General features: G+C 45.4%; 1 protein-coding gene across 2 annotated transcripts in view; it reads left to right on the plus strand.

The window, feature by feature from the left end:
- ST6GAL1 (ST6 beta-galactoside alpha-2,6-sialyltransferase 1) overlaps positions 1-23,460 on the plus strand; it is a 114,213-nt gene that overhangs the window by 78,138 nt on the left and 12,615 nt on the right. For both annotated transcript variants that reach the window (XM_083178283.1, XM_083178282.1), the window contains exons 2-3: positions 19,536-20,179; positions 20,619-20,716. In XM_083178283.1, coding sequence (XP_083034409.1) covers positions 19,579-20,179; positions 20,619-20,716 — 699 coding nt within the window. In that variant the 5' untranslated portion in view covers positions 19,536-19,578. The remainder of the gene's footprint in view (positions 1-19,535; positions 20,180-20,618; positions 20,717-23,460) is intronic.

Raw genomic sequence — 23,460 nt, forward strand, 5'->3', positions numbered from 1 at the left:
CCCCGTTATCTGGGTTTTTACTGCATTTCCCGCCGGGTTACCGTGACGGGTGGCATCGCCAGAAAAATCTGGCGATGCCCCATAGAAGCCAATGGGCTTCTACCACAACCTTCCACCGCCCCGCACCGACCCACCGCCGCCCCGCATCGACCCCCCTCACCTGTGTCCGGGCAGCACAGAGCTGTGCTGCCCAGACCTGTGACCTCTTCCTCCCTGCACTGATCCTCTTCCGGGTGCAGGGAGGAGGAGAGCCCGGCACAGCAGCAGCGCCGGGTAGGGTAGAGCCGCTGGGTCCCCATGGGACCCGCTGACTCTATCGCAAAGGACAGCTCTTAACGCAAGAGCTGTCCTTTGCCATAATTATCGCATATGTTACTGCATATGCGATAATTATGAATGCGAAGTGCGGCGATGTCCGGCGGAGCTGGGGAGCGGATGTTAGAGCATCACCCCCATGAACTCGGTGAGGTCAAGTTAGTATACAATGAACTGGATTTTATAGACATAGTCCATTCTATATTAAGCACAGTGTAAACAAGCTCCCAGTGGTGCTTGATATTTTTAAAATAAAGTGTCTTAAGCATTATAGGGTTTGATTGTACAATTATACCCCCGAGAGGTTATTTATATTCATATGTAATATTTGTGTGTATGTATTAATTTATGATTATATAAAGAATTTTTACTATTGAAATTGTTATATTAAGCGCCACTTGTGCACTATCCAAAAAGAGCAATGACCCACTGCCCTGGAAACCCTTATATCAGGATAGCACAGGTGCTGCTAAGGGTATGGATCATTAGGTCTTCAGCAAGAAGGCCGACAAGCATTGGGTCAACACCATTAGGTCGACATGCTGAAAGGTTGACATGAGTCTAGGTCGACATGGGTTAAGGTCGACGGGGCATTAGGTCGACATGGGCAAGGTCGACAGTCAAAAGGTCGACATGGGGTTTTTCACAGTTGTTTGACCTGGATGTCGACACAGTCGACATGGACACAGGTTACAGTGCACAGTGGACCCTCGCATGGCTCGCTGCATTTGCCATGCTTTGGGCAGGGTGCCTTGCTTAAGTGTTTAGATCCTTCTCATAACAATGCAGGTGTTAACTACTATATGAGTAATTGTATCTCAGTTTTTTTATTTTATGTGTGTTTTTGCTTCCAATAACCACCATGCATTTCATCATGGACCACGTTCCTGCCTTTTAGCTGACTAATTCTTGCTGAAAATGTAGATCCATATGATTAAATACACCAGTATGAAGATATTTACCAGTGATAATAATACAAAATCTGCTAAGCAGGCAGAATAATGATGAGGGTGCATCTGATACTGTGTGCGTCAGCTCTGGGTGCAGTAGGCATGACTTCAGTGTGTGTGTGTGTGTTGCCTGCTACACAGAATACAGTACAGGAGTCTGCACAGTGGCGTAACTATTAATTATGCTCCCCCCTGCCGGAAATTTTGCCAGCCCCCCCAGTAGGGTTAACAAACCCCCCCCCCCCCATAGGGTTGACAAACCCCCCCAGTAGTGTTAACAACCCCCATCACCTATAGGGTTAACCCCCCACGTGCGGCCTGTACCTCCTGCCGCATCTGTCTTGCGGGTCCTCGGCTCTCCCGGCTCCTGCTGCTTATAAAAAAAAGTGACATTCAGAAAATGGCTTCCCCCATACTGCAGACCGTTTTTAAGGTTGCTAGAGGAGGCTGCCGCCGCCTCCTCTAGCATCCTCAAAAACTGTCTTTCGTATGGGGGCAGCCATTTTCCAAAAGTCGCTTTTTTTATAAGCAGCGGAAGAGCCGGGACCCGCAAGACAGAATCGCCGGCGGCAGGGGCAGATGGCAGCGGCTAACTATAGCCTTGCAGCCCCCCCCCCCCCTGGCGCCCACACCTTCTCAGCGCCTCCCCGCCACCGCGGAGGCTGCATGGCTATAGTTACGCCACTGAGTCTGCATAATGTTTGTGTGGCAGCAGAACATACAGAGCTTCTGACTGCTGAGAATCATAACAGTTACAGAACATATATGTGCGTGCGTGTTTTCCATGCGTGGGTGGATATAGAATGTTTCTAGGATCTTTCTGCCACTTTAGCTCAGTAAAACATGTAACAAAATGATGCTGTGCAGCAATGCTGAGTGCTATGTATAGCTACAAAATCCATGGCATGTGCATCATCATTGCTACTCAGGTTACAGCGAGGCAGTGGCACGGGGGTCTTGTAGTATATTATAGGGACAGTGGTGCCAATATGGAGTTTGGAATAATGGAATCAGTTGGCAAAGCTGTTACAGCCTCATCACTATAATGGCGATCACATTGATAAGATATGTACATTACCCATAGCCGTGATTCAGAACACGTGGATCCCACACTGAATCTGCATCAGATTTTATGGTATGTTAATGCGTAGTCCTCCTGTGGTCATGTTTCTCATGTTACTGCATGTGTTTTTCTGTAGGTGAAAAACAATTATTATCATTGTTATGACAGCAGATATTGACATAATAGTCACTATGGGGTCGATCCTAATAATTGCGAAGAGAGCGAGGTGCCATTGCCGCAGCATTTAAATGCAGGCAATGGCAGCCGATTTTGCACCCTTCCCTATGTTGCAGCAGGCACTTTTGTGCAAATTCTGTCCGCCATACAATGAGGCTGGTGCTGCAATTATTTACATTTGGGAATTCCTCGCCGCAGGATTTGGTGCCATCAACGATGGTTTAAATAAGAGAAGGAAAGGTCCTTGCTTATGAGAGCTTACATTCTAAAGGGGTGAGGCAGACAAACAGGGGTGAAACAGTTGGGGTAGACTAAACATGGAACAGAGATCTATGGTGAGATGCTGGGTTTGTTAAGAAGTGGGTATTGAGAGCCCATTTGTAGGTAGTCTGAGGGAGAAAGGTAGAGAATTCCAGAGGTAGGGAGCAGTGCGTGGAATGTCTTGGAGATAGGAGTGGGAGGAAGTATTCAGTTGGCAGGAGAGGCTGCAGGCATTAGCAGAGTGGAGAGGACGTTTGGGAGTGTAAAGGCAGATGTACTGTAAGTGGAAGAGGGTGGATGAGAGCTTTGTAAGTGAGTGTGAGAAGTTTGAATTGTTGAATTGCTTGTAGAAGAGGGGAGGTGGATGTTGTGCGAAGATGAGCCGGCTGCAGCATTGAGGGTAGTTTGCAGTACAGTAGTCCAGTCTGGATATGACCAGAGAGTGAATAAGGTCCTGTGAATCCTGTGTAAGAAGGGGACTGATCCTGGAAATATTTTTGAGATGAAAGTGGCAGGCTTGTGAGGGGTGCTGAATGTTTGAAGAAGAGAGAGAAATCAAGGATTCCTCTAAGACAGCATACTTGGGGGCTAGAGGAAATAGTAGCGCCAGTGCTATTTTTCAGCAGGAACAAGCAGCAACTCAGTTTCTGAACCTCTAATTAAATATTACATTATTCATGAATATCTCAGGCACAGACTCTATGGCACATTTTTCGATTATCAGATTTTAAGCCTGCTAATTGGCAATTCTTATTGCAGATCTTTGTTGCAGCCAGCGCTGTCCCTGCTGCTGGCTCTGAGCTGCGCTGGGGATCTCGCGTGAGTAGCGAGATCCCACGCATGCGCAGTCAGCCGGCCAGGGGGAAGGAGACGGCGCATTAGTATTAACTGATGCGCTGTCTCCAGGAGGGGACATCGCCAAAGGGGGGAGTCAGCGCTCCCCCGCTTCGGCCGGCAAGATGTTAATACATCTTGTCGGTGTCCCCTCCTGCTTCGCCTCGCTAATGAGGTGAAGCAGAAACTGTTATAGCGGCGCGTTCAGCACCTCTATAATAAATCTACCCCTGTATTCCATACCATTGGCATTGTATAAAAACACCAACGTGCACATTGACATCCAAGGTCAGTACTAGGTTCTTCTGCAGCTCCTCCAGACTCCTTCACTTGCTCCAATGTTCCGAAGAATAAGAGATTGTGAACCCCCTCTAGAAATCCTGCGTTTGCCCCTGGTTGTGAAAGCCCAACTGCTAACAAAATCCGCCAAAGTCTTACACTGTAAATTAACAAGTATTGTAGGACAGCTAAACCCATAATCCAAGTCGATTGTGACTTAAATGGCCAGATGTACCAAGCTTCAAAAGTGGAGACTGATAAACAGCCAGCCAATCAGCTCTTACCTGCCATGTTACAGGCTGGGTTTGAAAAATGACAGGTAGCAGCTGATTGGCTGGTTGTTTATCACTCTCCACTTGATCACGTTTTAAAGGTTGATACATCGTTCCCTAAATACTACAAAAGTTATTTGATAGAAATAGGGAAATGTAGAACGTGCCACCAACAGAGGTAGTGATGGAGAAAATAACTTTCTGTAGTAATTTATGATAGGTTGAAAATATTCATACAGAAAAAAAAAAGACAAAAATGTGGCTCTACCACCAGCTATAGCAATGAAGTAAAGGTACATTGACACAGTATGATTTTTTGACCAATAACATTCATTTTGACCCCTCTGAACGATATTGGTCAAAATATAGGCTAGTGTGAATGCTACGAACGATGAACGGCATAGTCCCACCGATCGCTCATCAAGATTGTTTGTCAGCTGTGCAGGCAAGTCAATTTTCGGATGTGTTGCACAAAAATCTATAGAGTCTAGCAAGATCGTTCGTCATTTGTTATTCATCATTTCATTAAGTGTGTATGCACAAAATCGTTCGTCAAGGACACCGGGGAAGTTCAAGGGAAATTGTTTACCAACGTCTTTCATTGCATAGATCGTAGAGTGTGTACGCACCTTAAGCCTTTGAGTGCCAATGGTGATGTGAGAGATCCTCAAAATATCCCCTAAAAATCACAGCGACTGTTCTCTAAGTATAAATAAATACAAATACAGCCAAATAAATCAATCAATCAATCGTAATATTGCATGTTCAAAACATTCATTTACAATCTGATTAAGAAGCATAAGTCATTAAGAGGGGGCACCAGAAAAAAAGGGTGTGTGTTTGGGGGGGGGGGGGGGGGTGTCAAACAGACGGGACTTTTACTGAAGAAAATGAGAAATTGATACTTTTCCCCATACTGATTCAGTTCACTCTAGATTAGGATTAAGGTCCAGATGTATCAAGCTTCAAAAAGTGATAAAGTGGACATCCAGCCAATCAGCTCCTACCTGTCATTTTTCCAACCCATCCTGTAACATGGCAGTTAGGACATACATGACTACTTTTTCCCTCTCCTGGAGAAGCCCAGAGATAAGTGAAAGGGGGCGGGACGAGGCTGACATCATCAAGCCCCACCCCCATGTCAGCCAGCCTCTGCAATTTGTGGTTTCACAGATTGTGGGAGGGGCTACAATGACGCAACATGCCGCATTTAGCCTGTCCACTCTTCGCGAACCTGCACAATTCTAAATTTGATGCAACGGGGAAGGGGGGTGCAGGCGGGGGTGATGTGGGAAACTTATATACAAAAGCAAGTATAGGGTATGATCTTTCTATGGCGCAATAGAGCCTCTAGTCCGTACTTATCCTCGGTTATCACCCAATAACCAAAACGATAGTAAGAAGAAACAAGAAGTGGATTTTCCAAACTTTTAAGGCGCAATCAGTCCAGATATTTTCCGACCGTCAGAAAGCTTTATTCAGTCTCTCTTGTCTGATTGGTCCAGTGTTTCTCGGGAAAAATAAGAAACAATGAAAAACCATCAATTAGATATGAACCCAATAAGGGACGGTTTCAACTGTTAGTGAGGAAACAAGAGGATGTAAGTGGGCGTACCCTACTCACAGTGTGACGGATGGTGTAAATACACGTAGCGGGTACTTGTCCTGCCGGTAAGTCTTCTATGACCTCTTTCGATGAGGATGGCAATACATATATATGTGGCGGGTATTTGTCCTGCTGATGGATTTCCTATGATTTCCACTTTACCTCTCAGTGACGTATATGCCGTGTGAAATAAAAAATAAACAACAATGTGTGACTCTGTTTTTAGTGCTCAAATTTTTAGAGTGTGTTTTTAGCACAAGAATGTCTCCATAGGCGCACCTCACTCACTTGAAATCAGGGTGAGGTACACGTATAAAGGTTTCTTTATACTCGAAGGGTGTTTAGTGCAATGAAGGTAATAGGCATACCCCACTCACGGTTATTATGAAGATTTCTAAACCCGTAGCGGTTTCTTTGCCTTTACGTGTGTTTTGTCAATTCTTTCTGGTGATTATCAGGATTTTCTCCATCCAAGGTGTGTATATAAAAGTAAAAAAAGGAACAGTGTGTAGACCTACAATAGGCTCCCCATATATCTGTTATAGTTAAAAATTAATTCACCCAATGGGATTGTGGGAATCTCAAAGTACTTTCGTACCGGAACTCACACTGGGTGGTGTTCTTAGCAGGTGTGTAAAGGTATCTTTTTTTTAAAAAGTGCTCACAGCTCCGTGAATTCTTATCCTTCACCAAGAAGAAATCTATAGTACCCCGTGGTGATGGGATGACTTGGAATTATAATGATGACGTACCCGGACTTACAGTTAAGCAAGTATCTGGACTCCTATAATGGTTTCTTTAGCTCTGTATCTGCTGGTCATCTGTTTCAGAGATAATTCTTCCAGATGTGTGGCCGGCATGTACAGAGTAAGAAAAAATGTGTTTCAAGAACTACTCCCACTACATGGGATTTTTTCAACACTGTGACAATAAACTCTTTCTTCCTCCATAAAAAAATTGTTTTATTATCACTCTAAAAGATCCTCCATCCCCATGGTGGTCGGATCACACAGTCCAAAAAACAGTTTACAAGACCCACAATGGTCAAACATAGAATATAAAATATATCAAAAATTTTTTTTTAAAAAAGTTAAAAAGAGATCCAATACATACATCCAATGTTGGGCATAAAGAAGTGATGGCTGCTCACTCTCCACACTGGTTGTCGACGCGTTTCAGTGTTACCACCTTTCTCAAGACATGCCAGAAGAGAGTGAGGGGCCATTCCTTTATACCATGAGCAGCCAATAGGTTTCAAGCAGGAAGTGATGTAATCGACTTCCCCGAAATACTAACACAGATTAAAAAATGTGTTTAAACATCCAAATCATACTTCAAAATCTTTTACAATTGGTATATCCTAAAAATGGAAAGAGAAGAATTGCATCCACAAGATGTTAAAGTCTATTCAAAGTCCGTTACATTCATGGGAACAGCGGTTGCCATGACAACCGCGGGTATACATCCGGTTCTCCCGTGTTATGATGGTATCCGGGCACGTATATGGTGGAAATATAGTTAGCAGGCGTTAGGAGGCCCGCTCACAGGGTAGTGCGCCACGTTCCCCAGCCTGTGCCGGCAGCCGCCGCCGTCCGATCGCCGCATATGCCGGTGTTAGGGATGACGCTACCCGGCCCGCCGTCATTTCCGGTTGCTGGACCGCAACTTTGCGGAAGTCCGGCGGGTGCAGGGATAATGTCACGATGGTTCCCCTCCTTCAGCTATATTGCAGCAAGCGGAAGTAGCCGTTTGTATATCTCCCGTTGTCATGACACCGCGCTGTTGAGAGAATACAGAAGTCCGTTATAATGTGCAAGGTTATTACCGGCATAATATTCATGAACACTAATAATTCAAGTCTTCTAAATTGTAATCCAATCTCTATAGAGTGTTGTAAAACCTCCTACTATCACGTAAGAATGTATAACATATTGCTTAGGAACCCCACTTCCAAAGTGGATCATAAAGTTTTATGCATAGGGACCAGCAATTTATAAGTTCACATAGTCTCCTAGTGAGTTCCACAAGCAATACAATTAGGAAACAACAGTTATATTAATGTTACATACAGTATGAAAAAACCCATAATTTCCTAAAAAAACTTTCAAAATACACAGATGGAAAAAGCGGGGGGGCTGAAGTGGTTCCCCCCTCAGAGAAACCACTTCAGCTCAAAGTCCCCATTTAGGCCCCCTGGTATAAGTGTATTGCAGTTGAATATCAAATTCATTTCGAGTTTTGCCAATGGGGTAATGTTATCTGTTTGCCTAACACTCCCCTTGGCAATCCTCAAACCACAAAAAGACACTATTTCTTGTGGGGAACATTTATGGACGTTTTTGAAGTGGGCGGACAACGAGTGTGTCTCCATACCGTTCCTGATATTTCTCAGGTGTTCTCCCACTCTGGTCTTCAGTGGCCTGGTTGTTCTACCGATGTAGTGCTTTTTGCAACTACACTCAATAGTGTACACCACGTTCTTCGTGCTGCAGGTTATAAAATCTTTGATAATCATTTTAAACCCGTTGATGGTATACTCGGACACTTTACTATTACCATTGCTTTTGATATTCTTGCATCCAATGCAACTCCCGCACCTAAAGAACCCTTTAGATGTAATTCTGGACAAGGGGGGTTTTGATGAGAAACCACTTTTTACCAGGCTGTCACGTATATTTGGTGCCTTTCGATAGATGTGTTTCGGACGGTCTGGCAGAAGTTTTTTAAGGATGGGATCATTCTGCAAGATATTCCAGTGTTTCTTAAAAATTTTCTCTATAGTTTTGTGCTCATTCGTATATGTTGTAATGAATGAGTAAGAGAAATTGTTATTTTTATTAGTGTCCTTAATTAGCTGACTCCCCCCCCTTTCCTCGGATACTGTTGGAGTGGCTCTCAAGTTGTCTAGTTCTTTTTCCAATACTGATTCCTCATACCCACAGGCTCTGAACCTATTTTTCATCTCGGTTGCCTGCTCGGAGAACACTTTGTCATCCGAGCAGTTCCTCCTCAACCTTTTGAATTGTCCCTTTGGGATTGAACTCAGCCAGTTTTTATGGTGGCAGCTGGAGGATGGGATGTAGGTACCGGAGTCTGTGGAGTGTGTGTTAGTATTTCAGGGAAGTCGATTACATCACTTCCTGCTATTGGCTGCTCATGGTATAAAGGAATGTGTGGCACCCCACTGTAGCCCTGCACCCACCCACCTACATGGAACTTAACATTGGTGGCATAGGCTACCTGTAGAACCCTTCTCCCTGTTGCAGGTGCAGAAAGGGTTAAGTTAAATCCCAAGTGTGCACCCAGCTCCCTTGCACGTGAAGGGAGTCTGGTCTCACAGGGAATGGCTGGACACTGGCGCGAAGACTGAGGTCAGGGGGTGAGGAGGAGGTGATTTAAGTGAGGAGTGGGCGCACGTGAGGGGCAGAAGAGAAGAAAGCAGAGTGCCCCGTTAAAGAACCAGGAGAGAGCGGTGACTAACCTGCAAGCAGAGCGGTGCGCAGCGGAAGACGGAGTGAACCAGCGTGCAGGGAGCCGGAGAAGAACAGCGCTCCAGCGGCGGTGATTGACAGCTGCTGTGCGACGCTGGCTGCCGGGAGCTGGGAGAGACGCCGGGTCAAGTAGCTGCCCAGAGGAGAAGACGCTGCCTGCGCCCAGAGAAGAAGACGCTGCCTGCGCCCAGAGAAGAAGACGCTGCCTGCGCCCAGAGAAGAAGACGCTGCCTGCGCCCAGAGGAGAAGACGCCGCTGTGACCCCCGCCGACCTGAGGGAGAAGAGAGGACCCAGAGAGTCGGGAGCAGTGTCGGTACTGGCAGGAGCCGGCAACGGAAGCTGAGCGTACAGGTACCCTTGGTCACCCACCTAGCCTGCACCCTGGGAACCCAAGCCCCCTCCCTGAAACTCTGCCCCCTTGGGACACTATTCTAAGAGATAAAGTATTTTGCTGCCCAAAATAGGGAGAGCCTACCCGCAGCCCGTACACTGTCCGGCAGCCCCTGTTGTGCCACTGTGGGTTTCCCCCTCACCCTATCCACCCACTGGGACATTGCCTTGCCACCATACTAAAAAGGAATACTTGCCTGGAGCATCGACCCATTAGCAGGGAGTCACCCAGGGAGCGGGGACTCGCCTGTACCCCTAAGGGGACCGTTATCCTACCATAGCTCCTTTCTTAGTAGTGTGCACACTCAAGTAGGCCATTATCTACCTTGAGGATTGAACGCCGTGGGACCTTTTATTTAGATTTGGGGACACTGACTTACATCCGAGACTGTAATGTGAATGTATATGTAAGATATATGGTGCCCTCTGGTGGACGTTCTTTATTGAAGCAGTTCAGCATTCTTTTCTAATATCCATCTTTATTATAGCTCTTTTATTTCTAGTTTAATTGTCGCATTATTCTAACTGTCATTATTGTTGTGATTTGATGTGTTATCCCTTAGCCTTACGGTGCCGTAGGTAGAATTGCTCTTGACCAAGGCAGTCTGTCCTTTGATACGGACTGAGGTGGTCATTGGGTCCTAGTCTGTTTTGCAGGGATATTTATTTATTCATTCATTTGTGCCGTTATTACTGTAAGTGAGATGTTATTATATTTCATTGAGCAAGGCGCAGCATCCGTGCATTATTTTTCCATTTAATAAATATCAGTTGCTGCCAGCTGTGGTTGTTGTGTGCTTTTGTTTGGTGGGTTCTCTCTCGGGTGTTCCATCCCCTGCCACAGGTGTGTCCTCATCAGCGGAAAGGGCCGTGAAGACTTCAGCGTGTACAGCCGTCGTCTGATCCAGGTACGCTCTCATCTAATCGTTTACAGGGGCAGCTACCACAAATGGCCCCTCACTCTCTTCTGGCATGTCTTGAGAAAGGTGGTAACACCGAAACGCGTCGACAACCAGTGTGGAGAGTGAGCAGCCATCACTTCTTTATGCCCAACATTGGATGTATGTATTGGATCTCTTTTTAACTTTTTTTAAAAAAATTTTTTGATGTATTTTATATTCTATGTTTGACCATTGTGGGTCTTGTAAACTGTTTTTTGGACTGTGTGATCCGACCACCATGGGGATGGAGGATCTTTTAGAGTGATAATAAAACAATTTTTTTATGGAGGAAGAAAGAGTTTATTGTCACAGTGCTGAAAAAATCCCATGTAGTGGGAGTAGTTCTTGAAACACATTTTTTCTTACTCTGTACATGCCGGCCACACATCTGGAAGAATTATCTCTGAAACAGATGACCAGCAGATACAGAGCTAAAGAAACCATTATAGGAGTCCAGATACTTGCTTAACTGTAAGTCCGGGTACGTCATCATTATAATTCCAAGTCATCCCATCACCACGGGGTACTATAGATTTCTTCTTGGTGAAGGATAAGAATTCACGGAGCTGTGAGCACTTTTTAAAAAAAAGATACCTTTACACACCTGCTAAGAACACCACCCAGTGTGAGTTCCGGTACGAAAGTACTTTGAGATTCCCACAATCCCATTGGGTGAATTAATTTTTAACTATAACAGATATATGGGGAGCCTATTGTAGGTCTACACACTGTTCCTTTTTTTACTTTTATATACACACCTTGGATGGAGAAAATCCTGATAATCACCAGAAAGAATTGACAAAACACACGTAAAGGCAAAGAAACCGCTACGGGTTTAGAAATCTTCATAATAACCGTGAGTGGGGTATGCCTATTACCTTCATTGCACTAAACACCCTTCGAGTATAAAGAAACCTTTATACGTGTACCTCACCCTGATTTCAAGTGAGTGAGGTGCGCCTATGGAGACATTCTTGTGCTAAAAACACACTCTAAAAATTTGAGCACTAAAAACAGAGTCACACATTGTTGTTTATTTTTTATTTCACACGGCATATACGTCACTGAGAGGTAAAGTGGAAATCATAGGAAATCCATCAGCAGGACAAATACCCGCCACATATATATGTATTGCCATCCTCATCGAAAGAGGTCATAGAAGACTTACCGGCAGGACAAGTACCCGCTACGTGTATTTACACCATCCGTCACGATGTGGGAAACTTGCCCAGGGACCCAACTTGCGGGAACCTCCCGCCCATTCAGGGTTGGTAGGCGTGTTAGGAGCTGATTGGCTGGCTGTTTATCACTCTCCATTTTATTACTTTTTGAAGCTTGATGCATCTGGCCCTAATTGGGTCATCTTTAATATAGTATTTATATTGCTGGCCCCACTACAGTGCAATCGTCCAATAAACTGGGGATTCTGGTTCTATAGATAATATAGAATATATATGTCTGATGTCTATAGCCTCAGTGTGATATATGCTTAATAGAGGGACTTTAAAAGCACAATATACTGTAAGGTAACATTTTCCATGTGTTACTGTGTTACTGGGCAAATGTGGAAATTCCCAAATGACTAGATGCGGCTGGCTATGTAATGGTAGAATATACTAATAATATATACTTGTCAGCTGACGGGACAGGTTTATTTGTATTGTCCTTCCTTCTGAATCATGTCAAGCACAGAAGCGCAGCCTGTCACCACCTGTTAACAAAGTTAACACAGCTTTCAGCACACTCAACGGTAATTTGGATTTATTTGTGTCTGGTGCCTTTCACACAGTCTTCCTGGACCAGCAGGGACCAGCCCTGGCGGTCTAATGACATACGGTCTTATTAGTCTAATGCTGCCCATACACTTTCATTTTCAACCTCATCTGGTATGCACAAAATGTGTACCATTCGACATGATGCACGGGCACGCCGCTCAAATGTCGCGACTCATGGTCTTATGTGCTGCACATAATATTTCTCGAATGCTGTTTTGTGCTCATGCGCTTTTTCTAAACTGCGACGTGCGATTCTTGAACAGTTCTGGTCACTTCCTGTCCATTTCTCTTCCACCCACAGTGCACATGACTGGAGAGGAGACTGGATGCACGCTGCTGGGCTCCCAGGTTACAGGGCAAGAGGTAGGCAGGCTACACCACTGGCCACCAATGTTTTTAATGCTCTGTAAACAACACCACTGCACACCATTTATACTGTGGCCCATTGCACAAAATGCTGGCCCATGTGCACACCATTATACTGCCCACCATTATACTGCACCAAGGCCCACCATTATGCTGCAGCACCCTGTGTTTCATTATTTTGCCCCACTGCAAGCTACTGCAAGCTACTACTATGTGCACTACATTATCCAGGCCCATGTGCACACTGTTTTATGCTGCCCATTTGTTGCTGCATGTGAATGTATTATCATAAACACCTCACCAAATTTTTACTTCAAAACAAACTTTATTTAACAACACCAACTATAATACAAACTTTAAATATCAACAGTATAATACTGTAAATTCAACTTTTTATTTTAAATTCTGCATATGTCACATGAAACGAGGGACTTCCTTTTTGGCTTTATCAGCCCTTACCGCAAGGAGGAGTGTTTGTGGCTGACGTCATCCCCTGACTACAGCAATAAACAGAAGTGGGAGGCTGCCTACAACCGCCTGGTGGAGTAATCCAAGCCCACATACTTAGCCGCCTCGGTGACATGGGTGTGCAAAAAAATTGCAAACATTCGCACAGTGTTTGTAAAAGAAAACAGAAAGATCGAGAGTCCAAGAGGTCGGGTACAGACAAGGTGTACATTCCGCAACTGTGGTACTATAAGGAGTCCAAGTTCCTTTTGGAGAAGCGGTCACCAAGGGAGTCGCTGATGGCAGAGTCCGATGACGAAAATCAGCATGCGCAGGAGGATAGACTCCTCCTGCCATGCCACAAGCTCCCTTCCCATTGAAAAAAGCATTGTAGCTTTCACACACCTGTTTGACCCTAGCAGAGCCGCGTAAGGATACTGCGGGAGCTGACACAGATGAAATCTGTACTTGATCCACTGGCTGGTTCAGGTCTTCAGGTCCTGCTGGGAGCAATGGCATTCTGCTGGTAGCCTTGCGACGGAGCATGTTGTGCAGTAGACAGCATGCTGTTACTGCATAGTTTATTTTGTCCAGCCGCATGTTGATGGGAAAGTAGACGATCCTGAAATGATTGCTGAGAATGCCAAATGCATTCCCCACAACCCTGCGTGCCCTAGAAAGGTGGTAATTAAATATACGCCTATCGTGGTTCAGGACTCTTTGGGGGTAGGGCTTCATAATGTGCTAGTTCAGTGCGAAGGCATCCTCTGCTAAAAACACAAATCCCAGGCCATTCTTTGCTCAGGAGGCAGCAGGTGAATGGAGTTGGTGGTCAGTCGATCATAGAAGTGGGTATTCTTTAGGGATCCGCCACCTGAGCATCGGACATTTTTCCCCACGTCCAGGAAAATAAATTCATAGTTGGCGTTGACCACTGCCATGAGAACAATGCTGAAGTAACCCTTGTAATTAAAGTAGTCAGAGTCGCTATTGGTGGGTTTTGTAATCCGCACATGTTTTCCATCTATGGCACCACCACAGTTTGGGAAATTCCAGGGCCTGTCAAATTCCTCTGCAATGGCTTCCCAATCTTCCACGGTTGTAGGGAACTGTAAACCCCCCCAAAAAACATGTTTTAAAAGACATTTTAGTTTTTCCACTACAGTCACAAGATCTATTTCAATCACCCGAAGACCTTGCCCATACCCCTGACCTTAACAAGCTATCTGTTGAGGAGACAACATCACCACCACAACAGGGTACCAGGAGGAAGCCGCGCAGAAGCAAATTTCCCAAAGACCCGCTACTACAGGAGGCACGGTCTCACCTGCTCCGTAAATAATACAAATTCGATGACTTTGCATCGTACATAGTCAAAACCAGGCGCAAACTAACACTGCAGCAGCAAGTAGAGTGCCAGCGCTTGATGAACGAGGTTTTATACAAGACTGACAGGAACCACGGTTCTCGTGCTGCTCGAGCACGCCACTTACCAGCATGCTGTTGCAGGGCTGCCATCAGAAATCGTGGGCCCAGGACTGGCAAAATAGGAAGCCCCCCCCCCCCCATTGTTAAAAAAAATTATATATTTTAGTCAGATATTTTGGACCACCAATGTATATATTTTTATATGCCCACTGTCCACCAATGTGTATAAAAATATGAAATTGGTGGGCAGTGGGCATATAAAAATATATACATTGGTAGCAGTGGGCCTATAAAAATATATACATTGGTAGCAGTGGGCATATAAAATATATACATTGGTAGGCAGTGGGCGTATAAAAATATATACATTGGTGGGCAGTGGGTGTATAAATATAAAAACAATGGTGGGCAGTGGGATATAAATATAGAACAGCCTCCCCCCCCCCCCCCCCCCCGCCCGCTGCTGGGGACTTATAATTATTTAAAGTTTTAGTACCTTCAAGTTCTCAATAAATCAGACTAGGGCGGGCCTGGGCGGTTGGCAGCTCCTTTCTCTCCAGGCCGCATGTAGCTGCAAGGCTCATGACTGCGTGCTCCTCGTTGGTCTGTCAAGCGTGGCGAAACATCATTATGTCACACTGCGTAGTGGGGACTTTCTGTGGCTCAGCTTGTTCCGGCTGCTGCGCAGTCACAAAAGTACGGCTGTTGCTATGAACTTGGCTCACTGACATGGCCCGGGCAGCTGCATAAATAATTACCTGCCGCTGGACGGATGGAGGGGGCGTGGGGCGGCTCATCAGCGGTGGGGGCGGCAGTGTAAAAAAGGCAAGTGAAGGTGCGGTGGTGATGGGTAGAGAGTTGCCCGGCCCCTACCCTCTGTCAGAGCGGCAGGGCCCAGAATTCAAGTACCCCCAGACCCCCCCTGTCGGCGGGCCTGTGCTGGTGTACTCTGCGCTGCAGATCAACCACTGGTGTGCTCTGCAGTCCCTGGCATGATGTCTCTGTGTCACAATTCCTGTTCTGTGTATGCTGCTGCAGCAAGTCACATGCAGTGGCGTAACTATAGCACCGCAGCCCCCGCGACCGCGCGCACGGGGGGGACACTGTGCTTGTGTGGGCGCCGGGGCTGCAGTGCTATAGTTACACCCCGCCGCCCCGCTGCCATCCCCTGCAGTCTTTACCTGTCTTAGGTACGCGCTGGTCCTGGCTCCCTTCTTCTGCTATGAGGACCACCACAAAATGTCCGCCCCCATTTAGCAGACAGTTCTCTGAAACTGTCTGCTGTATGGGGGTGGACATTTTGTGGTGGTCCTCATAGCAGAAGAAGGGAGCCGGGACCAGCGCGTACTGAACGTAGGTAAGACTGCGGGGAATGGGGGGGTTTGCATGGGCGGCGCGGCGCGGCGGACGCCCTCCCTTTAACGGCGCGCGCGCGGGGGGGGGGGGCGCCCAAAACCTAGTTACCCCACTGGTCACATGATCCAGGTAAAACTCAATGCATACTTCCTGGTTCTGTGTGCAGCTGCTGACAATCAGCAATCACTTGAAGGAATATAAGCCAGATTTCCAGAGTTTCTCTTTCTGCTCCCTGTGTGGTTACCCCAGAAACAGAGAGTTCCCAGGCTCCAGGCTATCCAGTGCTCCCAGCGATTCCACCTTCAGTGTCCTGCTGCTGCTGCTGCTGATGGTGATCTTCCAGTTGCTCCTGCTTACTTCATCCCTGTGGTTGAGTGTGTCCAGCTACCCCAAGCAGAGGTCACTGCTGGTCCTGGCTAGCAATCCCTGCTAGCTCCCAGGCTAGGCATCCATATTGGCTCAGCATCAGTGACTATCACCAACTTATTCCTGACTGTCAACAGTACTGTTTACCCCTGGGTCGAATATCCAATACTGCAGTCTCCAGCAACAATTATCACCAGTGTCCAGACTGTCGACATACCAGGTTGACCACCAGCTATTGAGCTTTCCATAGACTTTTACCACCAGAGTCCTGACTGTCGACATCCCAGGTTGCCCCACGGCTTTTGTGCTTCACTAGAGATTTTCTCCACCAGTGTCCTGGCTGTGGACAATCTTCAACTGCCCGTGCCGGCTCCCAGGCCGACAACCATCATCGGCTCCCAGCTCGTCGACACTCCTCAGACTCCCAGGCCGACAACCGTCATCGGCTCCCACGCCGTCGATACTCCTCCGGCTCCCAGGTCGTCAACACTCTCTCACAGTTCCCAAGCCGTCAACACTCGCCTACGGTTCCCAGGCGTTGACAAGTATCTCTCCGGCTCCCACCTGTCATCCCCCTGTGTTTCCCAGTGTTCCCAGATTTGCTATACAGCATTCAGTGCCATCAATCCACCATCGATGGTTGAAGTATTCCATTATAATCATCGCTCTGCAATCTCCTGAGAATTACTCCTGCCTGTCACAGAGGAACCTGGGCAGAGGGCCGCGACCTGGCCGCTAGTTGCAGCGATGTCCATATCCCCTTGCGGGGGTCACTGGTGAAAACCACAGACGGCTGAGACTCCGTGCTTCTGTCTTAGGGTCTCGTTAATCCTCTGTGCCTCCCGCAGGATATCACCAGTGCATCCTAGTGCATGAGTTTCAAATACCAGAAACCACCTGGCTTCCAGTTCCCTGCACCCTCCACTGACTCACCAGGTCATTACCGGGAACACAACCAGACCAGTCCGTGACACAAGACACTCACATGCCAAGTGACACCAGAATGGAACCTCAATGGCCCACCACCCCAAGCACCTGCTCCACATGTCCCTTTCACTTACACCATGCCACCCGCCACCTACCCTTCCACCGGTACTCATCCTCATCAACAGCCCATGTACCAATTGGGTTATACCAAATCAACGGCCTCCACTTATCAACCACCTCCTCACACCCCTCCTCAAATCAACCACCCTACCCATTTCCGCCATCACCCACTCCTTTCCACCTACCCTTCCACCACTCTGCAGTCTTCTCCTCAAATGCAATCTCCCCCCAAACCAGCTAGCGACCCCAAACCAGCCACACATCCACCAACACCTCAGCAATATACACATCTATGATGGCAGATCAGGATGAGGTGAAGGAGCCAAGTCTATTTAATGTTGGTTGATTTAAATATATTCGACAGCACCATAATGTACACATTATATGTTTGTTAAGTTGTTAAAAATTTTATATATTCATATATTTAACATGTGTTTTAAAAAATAAATAAATAAAACATACACAGTTCTACACGTGTAGCAGATATTTTGCAGCAGATGTGGTGCATTCTGATGCTCTGGCATTTGAATGACATCGCTTTCAGGTGGACAATGCACACATGCAGTGTGGGGAAGGTAGATGGTAGCGGGAAACCATCTTCCTGCCCCAAGCTGCATGTTTGCAATGCAGGGGTACACTGGCGTTGAGTGACTTTGCTTTCAGGGGGTGAAAGCAAAGTCACTCAACGCCAGAGCCACAGGCTGCACCACATCTTTTGGTATTTATAATTGATGTTGCACTTTATGTAGATTGCAATAGTTCTGCTGGACTGTGATATGGCATTTGAGTGACATTGCTTTCAGGCGGACGATGCACACATGCAGTGAGGGGAAGTTGCATGGTAGTGGGGAACCATCTTCCTGCCCCAAGCTGCATGTGTGCCCCTGAATGCGAAGTCACTCAACGCCAGTGCCGCAGACTTCACCACATCTGTTGGTATTTATAATTGATGTTGCATTTTATGTAGATTGCGATAGTTTATGCTACTAAAAAAATACTTTCAAATTCAGTTTTTCAATAAAACTTTTTGCTAAAATGGCAAGCAATGTGTAGTCTGATTTCTTTACCTTACAATACTTGTACTGTAGAACCTTGATAATGGATAATGCAGGTTTCAGGGATGATGTGTCCCAAAGCCTGCGCAGAGATGCATGTCCCATACTTCAGGTCCTCAAAGGACTGCTCAGTAGCCAGGAACTGCAGGGTAGCCACAAGCCTCTCCTGAGGCAAAATAGGAACCCTCCATCTGGTCTCCCGCTTCTCAATATAGGGGGTCACCAGACCCAGCAATTCCTGGAAGGTGTTGTCATCCATCCACAGAAAGTTTCTGAAATCCTCAGGATTATTTTCCTGGATATGATCCAGGAGGGGCATGTAGGAGCGATCAGGCCTTTGCAGTAACCAGGCCCTCATCCAGCATGATCTCTCTCTCCTCCTTTGCTGGGCCCTCTCCCTGTCTCACCTCATCTTCAGCACAATGTAGCAAATCAGAGCTTGAAATCTTGCAGAATTCATCTCTACACACAGCAGTATAGAAACACTTTTTAATGCTAGGCAGAACAAAGCAGTGCACGGTAGTTAGCAATGTGGAACGAGCAGCAGGTAATAACCAAACTTCTCTAGTCACAAAGCAAACAGGAGTGCATTGAGTTAAAATGGCTGCCTGTTTATATAACCCCCAGATAGACCAGCCTTCTATTTAAAATGTTCAAGATCTGTTCATTAATCTGGTGTGTTTTTAATGCATACGGTGCGATCGCATTCGATCATTGCGATCCCGCCAAATGTTTTTATCAAACGGTGCATTCTATTAATAGCATGATCGACTGCAAAATCGAATGCACAAAAATGCATTTTTTATGCGATCGTACAGTGAGCTTCAAGGGAAATTGAACCCGAGATCGCGTCGAATGCAATCACACAAGTGTATGGGCAGCATAACTTATACTAAAAAGGTTTGTGCAACAAACTCTTCTTTATCTGTAGTAGCTGTTTCCATATTTTCGCTTTCGTCTAGAACAGTTATTGTATATTGCTATTTTGTCGTTTCCAATAAAATCCTTTCTCTTGAACTCCTTTTATTTCAAATGGAAAAGACCAATTTCAATATTGATTCAATTTGATTAATGTTATGGCTAATTAACTTATAATGTTTTTTTTTTTTTTTTAGGTTTTATGCCATTATTAGTTTTTGCTCCATTCACTGTGCGAATATGATTTGGTGCAATTTTAAAAAATGTTTAATCATCGCTGTAATCTTCTGCCTTTTATGGATTGTCATGTTTGATGTGTATTTTGACATCAGACTAAAGGGTGGGTATAACGTTGCCCCGATCAGGGAATGTGAGAATTGCTCCCATGGGGCCCTAAATGACAGCTTAATGTTTTCATTGGTTCAAAAAGTTGCAAAGACTACGCTGCCAGACATCGCCAGGAGAAAAATATTGAGCCAAATCAAGGAAAAAAACCTACAAGGTAGATTTGTGGCCAAGTTGAGGCCTAAGCAAATGACATCCAAGGACCTTATTTTGAGATTAAGACAGGTGAGAAGAAATTACCAAGCAATGAATAAATACAGTGTGAACTTCAAGGGGAAATTTAACCAGGAGTTTAGCCCAGAGGAAATTATGTGTCGGCTTAAATTCATGGTGAACCTGACAACCTTTGTAAGCTCCGACCTTCCCGCCAGTGAACATTTCTGGAGCCAGTATTTACCCAAGAAAACGCTAAAGCAAGAGGTTGGCAAATTAGGACGCTGCGCTATTGTGATGTCAGCAGGAGCCATGAGATTTTCAAGACTTGGGAAGGAGATAGGTGAGTTAAAAGTGTCTATTTAGAATCCCCATTTTCAAAGAAATTTTCTAGTCTTTCAGAAACAATAGGGCTGATTTTAGCATTGCATTCAACTTTTATCCTCACAATGGGCCTGATTCAGAATTTGAATGAATTTCCCCCTCTTCACATGGCTGCGATCGCATTCGCAGTAGTGCACAGGGGCTGGATTTCACTCGGTGGGGAGGCGGCTACCTTATTGCTGGGCTCCAAAGATTCACAGCCCAGTAATAAGGTGTGAATTAGCGCCAAAATATAGACATTCCCCAGTGTGCATCTATGAGGCCTCTATCCATATGCTTGTTCAATCTTTACTATCAGTGCCTATTCACACCAGCTGTATACCTGGTGCAAGTGATCTGTATGAAATCAGATGCAAGCACAAGTTGTTGTGTCACTTCCTATATTCTTTTGCCTACAGATTCCCATGATGCTGTGCTAAGATTCAACGTAGCACCCACTGATGGCTTTCAGACTGATGTGGGATCAAAAACAACTTTTCGAATATTAAATTCACAGGTAAATGTTAAAGTAACTTCCATTGCATTTCCATATATGACCTTATTTATAATGCGCAAAATGGCCAAGGCACATAAGTAATGACTCTTTGAAGGAGATAACTATGGTATTCCGTAATGGCACATTGTTGCCAACACCGATATGGAGATGGACAGGAAAATCACAACATATCAAGCATAGTAGGTGGTTATGTGTGTAACTGAACATTGTAGGATGTTTGGTGGCACAACATCACTAAATGAATCAGCCCCAGAGAATACCTAAGGAAAATTGCATTTGATATGACCAGGATCCGTCCTTTGAAAGGACCTCAAAAGATTTACTGTGAACAAGCCCACAGCAGGTGAAATGCACACTGGTGTCAGTGCTCAGACTGTGGAGACAAGACTGCATGCTTGGCAAATCCTTTAATGAACATAACCTGGTATCTTATTATCCTTATATGCACACCCTCTCATCTAGTCCACCAATTTGTCCTTGCAATAAGTCTCTATGAAAGCGACATTGTACGGTTGATAGCATTAGTTAGGTGCCTCTTTAACTTATTTTCCCTATCACTAGAAATTATCTCGGGGTTCTCTCATACATCATCTTATTTGCTTGAGGAAGCAGAAATCTGATACATAGGAAATGGACATTGACATTTCTTTGTGGTTGGCCCTAATTAACTTTGTTGTCTGGGTGATTTTGTTCACTGTACTGGTAGGTAGGCATATTATTTTAACCTATGGGATGCCTAATTTGGATTGAAGAGCACGCAATCTACACTGGACTAGGTAAATATGTATATATTTTTTTAAAGGTCCATTTAGGATTTTTTCCTACTGGACAAGGGGACCGAACCTATGTGTCAAGGTAGGTGAGTAAATGTATGTATGTTATTAAAGTTTTACTTTAAACACTGTTTGTGTGGTACCCCAGACTTAGGGTACCCTCCTGGGGCAGCCAGAGGAAAAAAGAATGGCCAGTGCTGCCCCAGGATGGCAAACCCCAGCACTGCAGGAGTTAATCTCCTGCACAGATTGCTAAGCAACCGCACACAATGGACCTGTTTCCTGTGTGACACTAGGACCCAGGGCATCATGCCTGGGAGTCCTGGAAGAGTGGGAAGCGAGAAGTCCAGCTGGTATTGGTGGTCCCTGGGCACCAGAAAATAAAGGAGGAGCTGTGTGAGGCGCACAAGAGGGAAGTGCTGAATGAGGTGTGCAGAGTGAGGAGTCCTATAAAGTGTGGCAGCGGTGACCCCAGCGCCGAGCCACTGCAGAGAAATTGCGGAGGCAGCCAGGAGGGGAGCGGGGTGGGACAGCATTTGAGGACTGCTAGAGAAGTCCCAGCGCTGAGATGACACTGGAGAGAGTGACAGATGGAGAGTGGATGACATGACGAGCGAGGAGGGTGAAGAGATTGAGACCAGACGAGAGAAGTGCCAAGTCGGTGTGTGCATCATGAGGAGGCAGCCCAGAGCTGAGCGAGGAGGATGGAGGCTGGTGACCACGTGAGGAGAGACATGCACAGCTGCCCAGCACAAAGAGTGTCAGGAAGCCAGCCGCTAGCGGGGACTAGAGAGTGCTGAGTCAGTGTATGCAGCAGGAGGAGGAAGCCCGTAATGGAGAGGAGGCTGGCGAGAGAAGCTGTGCAACAGAGAGAGAGAGAGTTTGGCCCTGACGAAGCTGCTCTGCGAAGCGCAGATTGTAAGAGCAGAGTGGTACACTGACACTGAAACTGTGATTGTTAGACAGATTTATCCAGTGCTTGACTCTGGTAGCCCATATAAGGGGGACAAGTGTCATTGCGATGGTAGTGTGTCCTATGGACCGAATTTGGGAACCACTTCTTTAGGTAATATATGAATCAACTTAACTTGCACTTTCTATACATTCTCTTTTTAAGTTATTTATAGATAATTTAATTTACTCTAATAGTATATAATAGTTTATGGTTAGGTCCAATCTTAAATATAAAAAAAAAATGAAGCAGTGCTAGTAATATGATTGAGGTCAAATAATTTTAAAATATATTAATTTAATAAAATATATATGTACCGACAATAGTCCTTGTATCCACCTAGGCAAATATATAAAATATATTTGCAAATGATAAAGCTGCATAATGAAAAGTGAGTTTTCAGCATCTAGTACTAGCAACATATAAAATAATGTTCTTTAAACATAATATCAATATTAATTTATAGAAATTTTGTGCGTCTTGTGCATCAAGTGGATTGTAGTGGAATGTAATTCACTGGGAGAGGATTGTGATCTCAGATCTGATTTTTCGGTTTTATTCTGGCTGAAGCGAGACTCGCCATGAGTGGTCACGTCTGGTCCAGGATGTAGGCTATGACTGAGGGCAGCCGGCGGTGACCCTGCGAGTCCCTCAGGAGAACGTGCCGTAACTCCATGAGTCCCGCTTCAGCCAGACCAAAATCAAAAAAATAAGGCCTCTCATAGTAAAATTGTATGTCACAGTAACTTTTTACTCCCCTTTGGAAACAAATTATATTTGATCAAGTCACGTTGATACATTCTATTTAGAAGAACACAGCAACACAGATATCAGAAGTTGACTTGATTCAGCGTAAGCAGATACTTGCTGTTTATAATTTACAAATGATATTTATAAATGGTGGTACAATCTACTGTTTAAATTGACATCTACTTGTCTGAAATTGATATTTGTATGTTTTTCTGCATTATTATTAGTATTCATTATTAGTTCTATATTATTTTTCCATTGTGTTTATT

This window comes from Crinia signifera, chromosome 3 (genome assembly GCF_055691185.1).
Source record: "Crinia signifera chromosome 3, ASM5569118v1, whole genome shotgun sequence".
Lineage (NCBI taxonomy): Eukaryota > Metazoa > Chordata > Amphibia > Anura > Myobatrachidae > Crinia > Crinia signifera.